A 15109-nucleotide genomic window follows, 5' to 3' on the forward strand; every position below is an offset into this window, starting at 1 on the left:
ACTTATGTTTTCTTTTCATTTCAATTTTAAAGGTTCAAGGGTATTTAGTCTTTAATCTTTCATCTTCAAGACAGTGTCTTTTGATAGTGGAACATAAATAACTACATTGCACAACCGATGCTTGAAGATGGATCCCAGGGACAGCGACTACAATGAGAAAAGCAGGGGCCCTAAAATTGATCCCTGTGGAACCTCATAAAACAATTGGATCATTTTTATTACTAGTAAAGAGCTCTGAAGCAGACTAAATACTGTAAATTAACAGACTCTGAAGAAGCGCTCATATTAAAGTCTTGAAGTACTTTTATTACCCATTCTTTTTCACGTGGTGTCATGTTCAAAATATGTCCAAACAAATCTTATCTCAAAAGCAACACACTCACCTCAAAAGAAAACATGCGCACGCGCACACACTGATACATACACACGCATACGCACACACAGTCATGTACTTCTACGTATTTGGGTCTATTTCATCATCTCAGTTGCTTTATTATGGCTGCCGTTCACAGTGATTGCAGCCCCGTCAGTAAATATTGCACATCATGATGCATCAGGACGCTCATTCGGAGTGTGTAACGTTACGCTGACTGAAGCCATTATTTTGTTCTCTTCAAAAAACGGTGACTTTTTTCTTTTTTTTTTACCTTGTGTGCTTGTTTACAGGATGATGAAATTGCATATTACAATTCCAAGGACAATGTAAGTGTTCCTTCTGCTTCGACCGAGACTGGATGCGGACTAAAGTTTTGGGACACACTATTCTGGGAAGACCTACAAAATTTGGGATTGTGTTTGTTTGAATTTGCATTCTAAACCCCCCAAAAATAAAAAAACGTGCCATATCATATTTACTCACATATTGGATATCCTCACATCTCCAAAATCAGTCATTTTTTAGAAAATCCAACCAGATTAATGCTACATAGCAAGCGAACGTCTGTTACACTAAACTCTTTCACACATAGAAGCGTGGGTGATGCAAGAAATAAAACGATAATCTGACTGAGGAGTCAAATAGGCGGAAATGAGTTTGAATGCATTTCCTGCAATCCAATTTTAACAAAATAAACTGAATTGAATTTTCACTCATTATTGTCTAAAAAAAACAAAAGAAAAAACATCTATATTTTAAATCATGAGGTGACATAATGCCACACGGCTCCCGCACTGTGGGAAGAGAACTTTTAAAACACGAAGTAGCCAGTTAAGCGCTTCTCAACACCTTGAATCGGTTAATAATGCGCAGAAATCACAGACGACCTGGGGACGGATCAATAGTGCAGAAAAAAGATCAAATTTAGACGAGATTCAAAGACCCATTCAAAAAGGAAACAAATAAACCCACATCAATTCATAAATCCATAAATGTGTCCCAAGACTTTTTGTCATCCAAGCAACTCAGATGTGTGCAAGTCAAGATATTAACCTCCCTTTCACATTTCTATCCTTCATCCTCGCGCTTTTCACTCTCGTCTTGCCCCACTTTGCTTTCATGTAACGTCGTCTCCTTCGAGGCTTTCTTCGTCTTCTTCTTCTTTTGTTGCCTCTAATTCATCCCACCTCCCGCCCCCGCACTCTTTCTATTTTACAGGTGAAGAGGTTCCTAGCATGGTTCTCCTCTAATTGACAGATGAGATAGATGAGGGAGCTGTATTGTTGCTTTATTAGGAAGCAAGTGTCCACACGCACTCTTCTAGCTTCTCCCTCCCTCCTCCACATCTCAATGCATGTTTCTTCGCACGTTGTCATGCCAGTGCTGCTGCCATTGGTGCAAAACTATACCTTTTCTCCTCCTCTTCCTCACGCCATTTCAGAAACATAAAAAGCCTTCCAGGGTAGTAACCGTTCATGTTTTTCTTTAATAGCTGGATTCAAACGAAACGGAGGGACGCAAATCCCGACTCCGGCCGGACTTTAAGGAGGATCCGTCATTTCGACGCCTCACGGACCACAGCCACACGGCCGTGCACATCCCCACCGATATCTATGATGGCTGTGAGTGCACACAGTAACCATGGTTACAGCTGACACACACACAAAAAAAATGCATTAAAAGATGTCGTTGCAGTTTCCGCCTCTGTTAAATTTGCCTTTGGCTTAATAGAGGAAAATGATGTCAAAGCATAACATAATGATGCTCTGTTGGTAATAGTTGCGACTAATATATTTATTATTTATAGTCACCTTATTTGGGGTCAGGTTCTTCTTACTGATGATGTGAGTGTTAAAGGTTGTCACAAGATTTCCTCATGAGCGAAACATTAGTAACACAAGGGGCCATTTTGTCATATAAAGACAAAGAGTGGAGCCAAATGCAGAGGACCAGAAAAAAATTGGGAAGGAAAAAATGGTATTTGGGATTATAAAAATATAAATGTCACAAATCCCCCAAAATGTTAAAGAAATTCAGGGAATCCACTCAAAACCACAAAACACCACAGGATTTGGTCAACATGGCTCACGACAACGACCCAAAACAGAGTGTCAGAAACTAAATACAAGTGAACTGACGAGACAACGAGGCACACCTGGAAAAAGACGTGAGTGGTTGGAGGGAGCTGATTGGTCGATACAAGGATCAGGGCTGACGAGAAACGGTGGAAGTGACAACCGAGTAAAGCGAGGAGATATGATGTGAAAAATAAGGACGTCAGGGATAAAATGTGACATAATATGAAACAAAATGAATTCTGACCGAAACAGTCAACAAAAAATACAGCTCATGACATGTTTTAGAATATAAATCTGTCATCCAACCATCCGTCCATTTTTTCTGAGAGAGAGCAAGAGAGTGAGCGAGAGAAGAAATAACTGATTTTAAATAAAAGCTAAGTGCAATTTAGGGTCTAACCAAATCCATCTCCTCCTGTTTCAAATATTAAAGGGTCAATTTCATTCAACAATTTCATAAAAGTGACAAAAAAAAATCAACAAGACTCACAATTCACTATGTCCAAGGGATAAAGCAAATCACATTTCATTCAATAATTCAACACAATAAGTGAACCTATCTTTCATAACGACACTTCAGTGGTTTCAGGACATTTAGGCCATTGAGTATTCTTTCATTTGAGCTATGGTGGTGATATCTTCTGTTATGAACACTATTTAAATGTTTAATAGCGCACTAAGGCTCCGGTGCTTGCTTTTATTCTCGCGCTCTTATTTCTTTCCACCGCAGAGTAGTTCTTTTCTTTGTTTTTTTTTTTGTCTGTTTTTTTCCAGCCCATCTGTTAATTCGGAAGTTTGTTGGTATAACAGGCTTACACAAAACACCAGTCAATGTTTTCTCCAAAGTAAAACAACAGCAAAAAAATGCTACTTTTTGCTGCATGCACTATAAGCTTGGAAGTCAGAAACATGAGTTTATTCCTTTGTGTATGTCATCGTTAACTTGTCATGTGGAAGGGGTCAAGGTCATTTTATACGAGATTCGTGTCTAATAACGACATGCACAAATGTTTCTCTTTGTGTATGTTGGCATCTTCAAGTTAGCCATTAACTGCAAGCTCAAGTTTATCTTCTGCTTGGCTCCAGTTTTTTTTTTCTCTCATGTCCTCGCCAAGGAATTTAAAATGAATGGCTTTGCTTTGTTGGTTTTTTCTCAGCATTTTTCCCTGTTGTCAATGGATGAATTACATTCCTGGATTTTGGGTTGAAGTACTTTAAAAGCAATTAACTGGATGTAATTCTAATGCTAGTATCTAATAACATCTTTGCTGTAAAAGAAATCCTACGTTAGCAAAATACAATTAGTAGAAATCTGATGTGGCTGTAGTATTTATTTATTTATTTTTTGGGGAAAAGTCAAATGAAAGAAAAGAAAATAATACAAGACTTATTCTGCTATATGACTACTTTTTTGCGTTATTGCATGATTATGCAAAATGTCCTGGACAATTAAGCAAGAAAATAAAAGTGAATCGATATATGGAGTTTAAAAATTCAAGAAAATAGTTGGAAATATCATAATACTCTTAATTAAATAAAAAATTTAAAAAAATAACTGGAATTTTAAATAACATTTTACATCCCTGCCCATACAAATGTAAATGCTAATCCTGTAGGACACTCTTCTATTGCTTTTAGGTGATGTCCAAAGGGAGTTCACAGTAAAGTGAATAATAAAGATTTTTTTTTTTATTTGACACACCACAGAGAAGTGTTGTTAAGAACCCTAAATTAGCGTTTTATATATATATATATATAAATCGGCCAGTATATGAAGTGAGGCTTCAAAATTGTCAAAAATCCAATTTGTCCCTTCTCAAATGCTGTGGGTGTGGCCGCTAAAGTCGCTTAAACCACGCCCCAATCAACTGTCAGCTGTCAATATGATACCACTACAATGACCTGAAAAATAGAGGCCACCTTCTCTATCGTCTTTCTTATGCCTACACATAATTACACGCGTAAGCCGCAAAAAATATCTATTACGTAAAGCCTCTGTTGGCCTGAATATACTGTATACCTGTGGCTTCTTTCGTGGTGCGCCAACAAGGCGCTCTAAAACAGCCACGCCAGTGGGCTATCTGCAGGAAAGACTTTTGGTTGTAGGCATAGCTTACTGCATGTCACAATTGTCCTCCATAATCACATGAGAACCGTTGACATTTCAGTCATGCTCTCTCCGTGGAACAGCACTCTTTCGGGAGTGCCAGCAAACTTGTTGAAAACTTTACAGCATTGGTCAGGAAGCTCATTTTTCCCAGCATGTGACGCCTGATGTACGTGACAGCAACTGCAATTAGAATTCTGTGAAATGTGATGGATCAGCATTCACACAAAGGAAGGGGGACTGTGGAACGGGTTCATGTCCTGCTGTGGGCCAGTCTGGCCTCGAGGTTAGACCCCTGACCTTTTTGTTGGACTTCACGCTTAGCAGGAAACGTGAAGAGGTGTCCTCCATTGTCCGTCTGTGAAAGTTCAGGCCTTATTTGTCATCTTAGGCTTGAACCTGTTGTGACTTTGTCCTCTTTTTTTTTTTTTTGCCATTCCTCTGACAAATCCCTGGTTATATTCTGGGCCGGGTGCCATAATACTTCAGCCGCAAAGATGCCGTGTATTGCCTGCAAGTAATGAATATGAAAGCTGCTGGATTCTATCCAGGAGTGAGGGACGTTCTGATGGCTCAATGGGAACAAAAGTCTGTTTACACACTCACATCGTGGGGAGTTTCTGCAGGGTGGGGACCAAATTTAATTTACATTCCATAACATAAATTGAGCAAATATTCTCAGTGTACTGCAGGTTATTAATTTCTTATCTTGGACCCATGTTTTTTTTTCTTCTTTTTCCTTCTTATTTTTGGGGGGTTAGTTCATCGGATTCCGCGCAGTAAGACGAGACTCCAAAATATGAATGTAGAAGCTATCTGAAGCTTAAATATTTAGTATTAGCTCATATTAGATGTTTTTTTGTCAGTGTGTGTGTGTGATGCACAGGTATTCACTGCTTTCTGGGGACCAAAAAGTGCAGTCGCATCAGGAAGGCCCCTTGCAATGTGGGGACAAAAATCAGTGGAACCACATGATATGAATTCATGAGATTTTCTGTGTTTAGCATTTTTAGCACTTCCCCATGTGGCTTGAGCTATGGTAGGCATGCTTAACCTCAACTCAACTCAACTCGTTTTTATTATTGGAGCATTGAAAAAACGACCACGGCTGAAGCAAAGTTCTGTACTTAAGGTAAATGCAAATTGAAAAAAAAAAAAAATATTCAAAAGAACTATAACAATGACAAGCGAAAAATAAAAACAGATAAAAAAAAAAACAAAAACAAAACTACAACAGGGGCAGAGTGTCATGCTTTTTTTTCCATCAGCATGCTAAAATGCTCCTCAAAGAAAAAATTCTGCTGGCCACCATTTAATTGGATATAATATCAACGTTTGGCTGTCATTGTAATGTAGTAGGGACACATATCATGTACACCTGTTGGGCAGTCGGTGAACGTGTATGGGACAAGTGTAAAATATTAAAGTCATAAAATTTTCCGGACCATGAATCAGATCCCCATAAAAGAAATACCCAAGTATGATTGGAGTAGTTGTTTCGAAGAAAAGTTTTTTTCCAGCAGTGGCCCATGTGAGAAAAGTCTGTTTACACATGTCATGTCTGACCTCCAACTGTGCAGGGACTAAAAATATGTTCCCTATCAGAGAAATCCATCAATATGAATAAAAACGATATTCAGAATGCATATGTAGTTTGTTTTTCCGTGTGTATGAAACTCAATTTGCTTGGAGATCCTGCCTTAAGCCGACGACGCCAAGCAATCCTTGAGGTGCGGCATTTGGCACTTGTGATCAAAACAGATTGTAGACACACATCAGTCTGCATGTGAGCCATGCATATTGTTTTTGCACCCCACCACCCTCCTTCACCACGGAATGTATTTTTCTGAAGGGAAAAGAAGACATTTGTACGCTGTTGAGGCTTCAACTCACCCAATTTGATCACCACCCCATAAATGTTCCAGGAATAGCCTTTTTCTCAGCCAGGGGGTGAAATTGGATTTTGGGGGTAAAGTGTGAGGTGGGGTTATGGAATAAACTGACCACCTCCCAACGACCACCCCCCCCCATTTCACCCCACACACTGGCCTGCCGTAAGACTAGAAAAACAGCAGATGACGGACAAATCCCAATGGTCGCATCTGTTTTGCTAAATTAGGGAAGAGGCGGGAGTGTGGGGTGGAGCGTAATTGTTGTTTCCAACAGTAGATGTTATGAATCTCAAATAAGATGGGTTTGTTTTAAACATTTCTCAATAGAAGAAAGAGAACAAAAAACAAAAAAAAAAACGACTTTGCTTTCCTAACAAAATGTTAGGTAATCCGCAAAACCATTATATGAATGTCAGAGTTTGAGTATGGAGCCCATAAATCAGTTCCCCATCAGGGATCTCCCCAAATATGATTGCATGAAGGTTGTTGTTTTCTTCCACAATGTCCCATATGCTAAAAGGCATGTCTTGGGAACCTCTTGTGGCGTGGGGACCACAAATTGGGAACCTAATTAGATGAATGTCAAAGTTTTTTTTTTTGTCTTAAGCAATATGTATTCTGCGTGTATTCCTCTGTCCATTATTATATGGGAAGAAAATGTTGTTTACAGTCATATTTTGCGGACCTCTTGTGGTGTGGGGACCATAAATCAGTTTTCCATAAGGAATATACCGTATTTTCCCGACTATACTTTTCCTAGATTTTGAACCATGTGGCTAATACAGCGGAGAGGCTTTTCTGTGGAGTTTTCTTTCACCAGTAGGGGGCGCTCTATAGTTCAGAAAATACGCTAAATAAATCCCGATTTTTTTTTTTCCCTCTTCGGTCTGTTCTGTTTTAATTAGCAAAGTTGTTGCCGTTTTAAAAGGTACCATTTTAAGAATCTGTTTATGTACCTTTATGTGCATTCACAGTACAAAATCGTTGTGTACATGCAGTAAACAACAATTTTTTTAACATAGAAAACTGCAGATTTTTGTCTGGTCGGCTTATATACGGGTGCACCTTATAGTCCGGAAAATACAGTCACCAGAATTGTTGTTTTTTTTCCCAAATGATAAACGACAAATATTCACTGGAGAGTTATTATGAAGCTGGATGTTTTTAAGCAATGGCACATACCGATTCATGCATTTTGCATAACTATGTCTTTTCTGATATTCATGCCTCTATGGGGACAATAAATAGTTTGTACATTTACATTTGGGGGACCTCATAGCTTTTGGGCACCATAAATCAGGGAAAACACTCAAATAGCATTTCAGGAGCTATCCTGAAGGTTATTTTTTCTCGCAATTGTCTTTTTAGACATTCACCACTTCAGAGGCCCATGAGGGAAAGCTGATTTATTTTTTTATACCGACACAGGGAGAGATATTTGGCTGCCACAGTCTTTGAGTTAATAACCATATTGCTGGTGTTGGGCGCAATCCTCGTACCTCTAAAATAATCACTTTTCAGGAGACTCCAAAAACGTCATGTTTGCTCAATCATTAACGTTGCATTGTCAAAGAGAGCAAGCCATTCTCAACTCTTCAGATTGGTCTATAATTTGCAAAAAATAAATGAATGAATAATAATAACTCCAACACGTGTGGACTGACTAATTAAAATGTTACCAAATTCTGACATAGGAGGTTCCTGTCCGATGCCAGCAATTATTATTCTGGGCGCAGTCCACAGTCGTTTAGTCATTTAATTTATCACTTAGTCTATGACTTAATCTCCGGGTTCAATGCAGAATCCATGCAGTATAATGTATGAAGATATTTTCATCTATATAGCTCCATTTTTACTTTTAGCCTCGCGCAATTTGAACTTTTCTCATTATGCACCGCCGGCTATAGTGCTACTTTATCTCACCCCATTTAGAATTCTGCGCTTAATGAGCTAAATGCATAATGTGCACACTTGGTCACACTCAGACACGCACGCTCACAATGTATGTTTCAATTTAAAAACAATAAAATTGCCACTCTTGGCAAAGCGAGGCTTCGTTAACAGCTGTCTCGAGAGGCGAGCATGCAAATGGAGGTGTTTGCACATCAATGAGCCACGTCACAAACAATACAATAAATACCAATCTAGATTTTGATCTATTTCTTGTACACATATAGAAATTTGAAACCCAGAAGAAAAAAACAAACACTTTATGGGGGTTGTTGTTTGCGCCAAAATTAAGACTAAAAAGCCATATACATAAAATGTAGCGTGTGAAGTGTTTTAATGGTAATTTTTAAAAATCCTGCATCATCATTAAAGGGGAAGTCGACCCCCCAAAAATATTTATGTTCTATGTACCTACACGAGTCTAAACATGGTATGCTCAATAATATTGCGTTTGTGGAATATGAGATAAGCAGCAAAAAGGGGGCGGCCATTTTGTGACTTTCGTCGACTGAAGATGACATCACAGTTGCTCAGGACCAATCGCAGCTCACATGTGTTGTGAAGCTGAGTCATGATTGGTCCTTATCTGAGCCCTGAGCAACTGTGATATCATTTTCAGTTGACAAAAGTGACACCCCCTGAGATGTATAAAATAAAAACGGGTGGATTTTGCTCCTTAATTTATATTCCACTAACGTAATATGAATCAGAATGCCATATTTTGATTACGCTGCATAGAACATATTCTGTCAGACGTGTTTTGGGTTCACTTTCCCTTTAAATAAGTACAAAAGTACAAAATACAAGTACAAAAATGAGTTTGAAAATTCAACACACGTATTATGTCACATTCACTCATATCGCGTCATCCATTTATTTATAATTGTTAAATTTTGGCACAAAAAAAAAATCACATTTTAAACACACGTCACAACACGATCAAGAAATAAGCCATTGACAGGAACTTCGAACATTTACCAATACTGATGATTACCTTTACTCAATGACTGTAAATCCATGTCAATAAAGTAAAAAGCCGGCCACAGTTTTAGCCACAGGTGCTCCCATGCCCCAGGGGGCTCGTTTACCTGCCGGATGAGTTGAAGCAGATGTGACTAAACCACAACCGTGGCAGGGTTTTCCCTTTCTCGACCTGGATTTGCCATTTGACACATTAGTTGTGACATTTACACGGAGGAACTATGCAAGTCAAAACAGGACAAAACTGAACATTATTATCTTAGTCGAGGCAAAGGGTTTTATACAGCTCTTGTATCTCTCAAGACACGCCAAATGAAGTGTCGAGTATAACTTGAACAATGCAATGTTTCACACAATCCTTATTGTCAGGCAAATGAGGCACATGTGCAAATATTATATCATCTGTGGAGGTAAACGGACTAAAAGTGAGAAAGAATTGAAGGGGGAGGTCTAGTGCGAAGCTGATCCAGGTTGGGGGTGCCCAGTCTTGCGTCCCCCCCCCCCTTCATCCATCATTGTGAGTGTTGCGTGGCTCTGGGCTGTCCAAGTGCTGTGTCACTGCATCCATAATGCCTGTTGCCTCCCACAACACACACTATCAATCAGCTGCTATCGCATACACACACGCACACACACACACACACGCACACGCACGCAAACACACTCACATAGAGGTTATGAGTTGTTTTCAAGGTAGAAATGAACAGGTTCATGTTTGCGTGTTAATACAAATGTTTTCATCAAAAGTACACACGTGAATTTGTGTTAATTTCACAGGAACCTGGGGAAATACAACAATGTGTATTTAGGTGTTTATATTTGTTTGTTGCTTCAGAGATATTTCTATTCTAAAATTTGACCAAAGGAGGACAATTAAGAATGTCTTTTGAAAACATTTTACAGCACAGACAAACTCTTTTGACCGTAAAATAGATAGCGCACTTCTGACACAAGCTAGCAGGCTAGCCACTGTTTTGCTAAAGTTACTCGACCATTTTATACATCGGTGAGAAAATGTCTTTTACAAACCGAACAAAGTTTTGCTTCCCAGTCAGTCGATCCGCAGGCAGTCTTGCCATCTTATCCGGACAACATCCACTCCATTTATTGTCCTTAAACACAGGTTCTTCTGAATTTATTGGAGTCATTCTTTTCAGTTCAAGTCACCCTGGTGCATGTGGTTTTGAAAAATTGTAAATTGGTCCATCACAATTTCTCTTCTCTTTTTAGCAACTATTGTGCTGAACGAGCTGAACTGGACCGAGGAACTGGAAGATGTGTTTAAGAAAAACAGAGAGGACGATCCCACTCTTCTTTGGCAGGTGTTTGGAAGCGCTACTGGTCTTGCCCGCTACTACCCAGGTAGGCGAAAGAAAGTACAAAGTTTTTACATTCACAGCAACATTCAAGGTACTGAGAGAGGTTGGAACTTAGAAAACAAAGTGGGTACGTTGAAATGTACCGAGTTGCTCCATATCCCATCCATCCATTTTCTTCAGCTTATCTGGGGTCACGTCCTGGGGGCAGCAACCAGCAACGGCATGTGGCCCCCGGGCCGCAGTTTGCTCACTTCTGGTCTAGACAGACGAAATAGTTCTGGGTCCACCCGCAGCCATCCTTCGAGTGGCACGCGCCCTAAACACCTCACCAGAGAAACTTTCAGGGATCCAAACCAGATTCCCGAGCCACCTCATCTGGCTCGTTCCCATACAGACAAGAAGTTGCCGTACAATGACCCTCTCCTTTCCTTCATTTCGGCTGCTTGTACCCGCAATCTTGTTCTTGCGAGCGTGACCCACAGCTCGTGACCAAAGGTGAAGGTAGGATCATAGTTCGACTGCTAAATCGAGAATGTGGCCTTTCGGCCCAGCTCCTTCTTCGCCGCGACAGACTGATGCAGGGTTCACAGCAATGCAAGCACCGCCTGTCAAGCTCCCGCTCCATTTTCCATCTTACATTTTCATTATCTCTCGGTGGAATGGCCATATGGCCCTGTATTTCTGTCTATACACTGCATTTATTATCATGCTGAATTCAACAGCTTCCTCTTCTTCAGACTACGGTACACAAAATCCACTTCGGTGTATTTTGAGCACTTTTCAACTGAAATGACCTTGACCCAACAGTCACCGTGTTTGCAATATGCTCATATCACCGCTCACAAAGGCTCAACATAGAATCGCGGACAACACAGTCCGATACCAAATCAGCCTCCATGTTTAAGCTTCACATTGCTTTCTATTCATGGCGTCGTCTGGCTGGCCTCACAGGAGAGGTTGATGTGCAATATGCGGAATGATCACTGGCTTTGACTACTTTATTGCACTGTGTTTTTTAAATACTACTTAGCATGCATGAAGAGAGGGTTCACTCTCTCATGCGTGCTCATTTTTCATACTCCCCCACACTCATCCCAAACTGGTGATTGTCAAAGCAATTAAATTAAGTCCGCACGTCTTGTCATGAATTATATTCCGGGCTCTAGAAAATAATGATATGTAAGGCGGCACCCAGAAATCTGCCATTATTTTTTTGTCAACCTGAAGTATGTCACACAGCCTGAAATGATGATTGTGTTATAAATAAAATAAGCAATTAGTGGTTTTATCTCCTCGCTGTGTGAGGCAGGTGTAATCAACACACTTTTCATGTCCTGCAGCGTCTCCCTGGATGGATGCTCGCAAGACGCCCAGTAAAATTGACCTGTATGATGTACGCAGGAGACCGTGGTGAGAGTCACACTACATCATTGCTTGCTGCTTGGCAGCCACAAAATGGTTCGTTGGTTTAAATATGATCGTGACAACACAGAGCAATCTCTAGAAGAGGTTTGCTGAAATAGGATCTAATAAGGTCTTTAATAAGGTAAAAAGATTTACAAAAATCTTATTATAATACACTCATTGGGTGCATCCAGATAGCCCAACTGCATGGAGCACTTACAAAGTTGCCGATAGAGGCATCCCCAGTACCAGGTCAACCCTGCAAAAAATGAAATCCGCAAACTAAAAATGCCCTGTGTTGTTTTTATCACATTTACGACACTTAATTATTTTAATGTCTTTAAGCACAAATAATACAAGTACATTTAAACATGCAGCTAGCATACCGCTACAGTAAAGAAATCCAATCCCCCCCCAGTAGTCTCAGTAGTCTTGTCCAAAGATGTACATTAAAAAAAAAAATCAACATTCATCTGTTGCTTTCTGTAGGCGTAAAAAGCAGGACTGATGTGTATATGACATTTAATAATTTTCAGCAAAAACTCGGCTGAACTAAAATGCTTGTTTTCATTCTAAACTTTCAAATGTGTCGCGTCAAACAATATGCTGCCATCTATTGGTCAACAGTGGTATTACACTCTAAGTAAACATGAGCTAGAAACATAAAACAGTTTCTAAATAGTAAAAGAAATCATCAAAATAGCAAGACACTCCCCCATTTGGCAGCAGTGAACTTCACTTTCAGTTCACATGGTTAGCCTTCAGTGAAAGTACAAGTTTCTCTTTTGTCATTTGCTCACAATGTCTCCTTTTTGAGCAGTAGTTTGCCAAACTTTGTTTTTTTTTCAACATCAATGCTCAGAGGAAGCAAATGAATTAAAGTTTAAAATCCTAAAAACAAGACCAAGATGTGCACATCGTTGACTCGGTGAAGCAATGTGAGCGTAGTATTTCTATGTAACATAAAATACAGAAGCAGAAGGAGTCGATAACGGCTACAACGCCAGCCAGGGGTATTTAACGAATTTCTAAGCTGTGGACCTCTATCCATGAAACGATGACGAAGCTGGTGAAAGGAAGGAAAGTGTGGTTAAAAAAAGCAAAAAATGAAGACCAAGTTCAGTGGAAGTGAAGAATTGTTATTAATCTATGTTTTAATTGAGGAGACTACTACTACTAAGTTTCACAAAATCTTGGTTGCCGGAGGGGCTCAATGACATGGCGCGGAATGGATTCATCTCGTAAATCAAGCTATCCCGGTGCTTACTGGTTAAGTGTGTGTGCAGGTACATCCAAGGAGCTGCCTCGCCCAAAGATATGCTCATCCTGGTGGACGCGTGAGTTACGCTAACGTCATTGATCCGTCCCCTTATAATTTACCCTGATCATATTTCATTCCTCGACTTTTACATGCCCCTCGGGCTCCTCTCGTGACTCCCATCGGTCTTATCTGACAAACACAAGTGCAGCAGATTGATATTGCCATCTCTTTTTTTTTTTTTGCAGGAGTGGCAGCGTTTCTGGCCTGACGCTCAAACTGATCCGGACATCCGTCAGCGAAATGCTAGAGACGCTGTCGGATGACGACTACGTCAACGTGGTTTACGTGAGTGTTGATTGCGATGCTTTAAATCCTACCGATTCAGTATTCATGATGACAATTTGCTTAATTTTGAGCCAATTTTTTTATTTTTTTTTTTTTTTTTACGGCTGTAGAACTTTTAAAAGTTGAACTCACGCAAAGTGGGAAGAAATATGAATGTATTCTATTTTTTAAGCAGTTTTTGGGACATCTACTGGCTTTCGATGTGGCATATTTATATTAGTCCACTAGACGCCCTTTTTTTTCCCTCTTCAAATATATATAATCGTGTTTGGGACAGTGGCATTTTCTCCAGGGTTCTTAAGTGTTAAGCACCCACACACAAGCAAAGACACTCCTCACCGCAATTGCTTCGTCTCACACACACGCAAGCGGTTCCCAGAGATGGATGACATGTAATGAAGTATGGATTTCTGCCACGTCTGGCCACCTTCAAGCAGCCCTTTAATGAAATGCCTGCTGCTCCATTAGGTGCACTGGATGAAACTTTGCACTCTCTTTGTCGCCCTTTCGTTTTACATACGGCACTCACAAAAGTATTGGGACACCTGGCCAACGTTCCCTGCCACCCGATTCCTTTTCTTCATTCATCTCATTGCATCAATGACTGATGTATGGGTGCACATTTTATGCCGCGTCTTTTCCTTTTTCATCTTTCACGTTCTCTCCCTTCACTTCTTCTTTTGTCATCAACCAATCACTACCACCGTTCGCTGCACTTTCATTCCTCGAAACTTTCCAGGCTTGCGATTAAGCGTCTAAAGAGCCAATCAAGCGGCTGAGTGGTGTGTCGATAGTTGTGTGCTGCCAGAGATGAGGGGTTTATTGTGATAGAGCTTTTGTACTCAACTTGGGGAAGCTTTGTTTTCCATGCTTTTTAGTGGACGTTGATTCTGCGAAGATCTTTATGCTGTCCTTTGTGTTTCTAAGAATGGGGCGGATACAAACAGAGAAAAACAGGATGCTGAGAAAACGTTTTGTACTGAACAGAGGAACGGTCATTTTTTTTTCGCTTTTGATCCCGGCTGAGTCGTCTCGACAACTCGTGACTTAACGCTTGCACACACTTCCTGCACAGATAATCGAGGTGGATATTGTGTGGCGTGCAGCGCAAACGGCCCCACTGACATGCAACGCCATCGACCGACCTTTAGTCCTGCCGAGCTGCTGCTCGCTCACGCCACGGCTCCGCTGGCGAGGATCTCGCTTTCGCCGCACACACAAATTTCCTATTGGTCCATTTGTTGCATTCAGTAACAAATCTATTCATGTTAAATCAATAGGTAATAAGTTAAGTTCTACTTTTTCCACCAAGTACTACCATAGAAAATACTGAGCACTCCAAGTACAGTGGTGCCTTGAGATACAAGTGAGCGGATATAAATGAAAGTCAGAATTC

At 40.2% G+C, this 15109-nt stretch overlaps 1 protein-coding gene across 6 annotated transcripts in view; it reads left to right on the forward strand.

The window, feature by feature from the left end:
• Positions 1-15109, forward strand: part of cacna2d1 (calcium voltage-gated channel auxiliary subunit alpha2delta 1) — a 69151-nt gene that overhangs the window by 23669 nt on the left and 30373 nt on the right. For all 6 annotated transcript variants that reach the window (XM_088297789.1, XM_088297788.1, XM_088297792.1 and 3 more), the window contains exons 5-10: positions 667-702; positions 1869-1998; positions 10615-10746; positions 12044-12113; positions 13394-13444; positions 13614-13713. In XM_088297789.1, the coding sequence (XP_088153915.1) occupies positions 667-702; positions 1869-1998; positions 10615-10746; positions 12044-12113; positions 13394-13444; positions 13614-13713 (519 nt within the window). The remainder of the gene's footprint in view (positions 1-666; positions 703-1868; positions 1999-10614; positions 10747-12043; positions 12114-13393; positions 13445-13613; positions 13714-15109) is intronic.

This window comes from Idiotropiscis lumnitzeri, chromosome 6 (assembly GCF_059441095.1).
Source record: "Idiotropiscis lumnitzeri isolate Australia: NSW breed Sydney's pygmy pipehorse chromosome 6, RoL_Ilum_1.0, whole genome shotgun sequence".
NCBI classification, from domain to species: Eukaryota; Metazoa; Chordata; class Actinopteri; order Syngnathiformes; family Syngnathidae; genus Idiotropiscis; species Idiotropiscis lumnitzeri.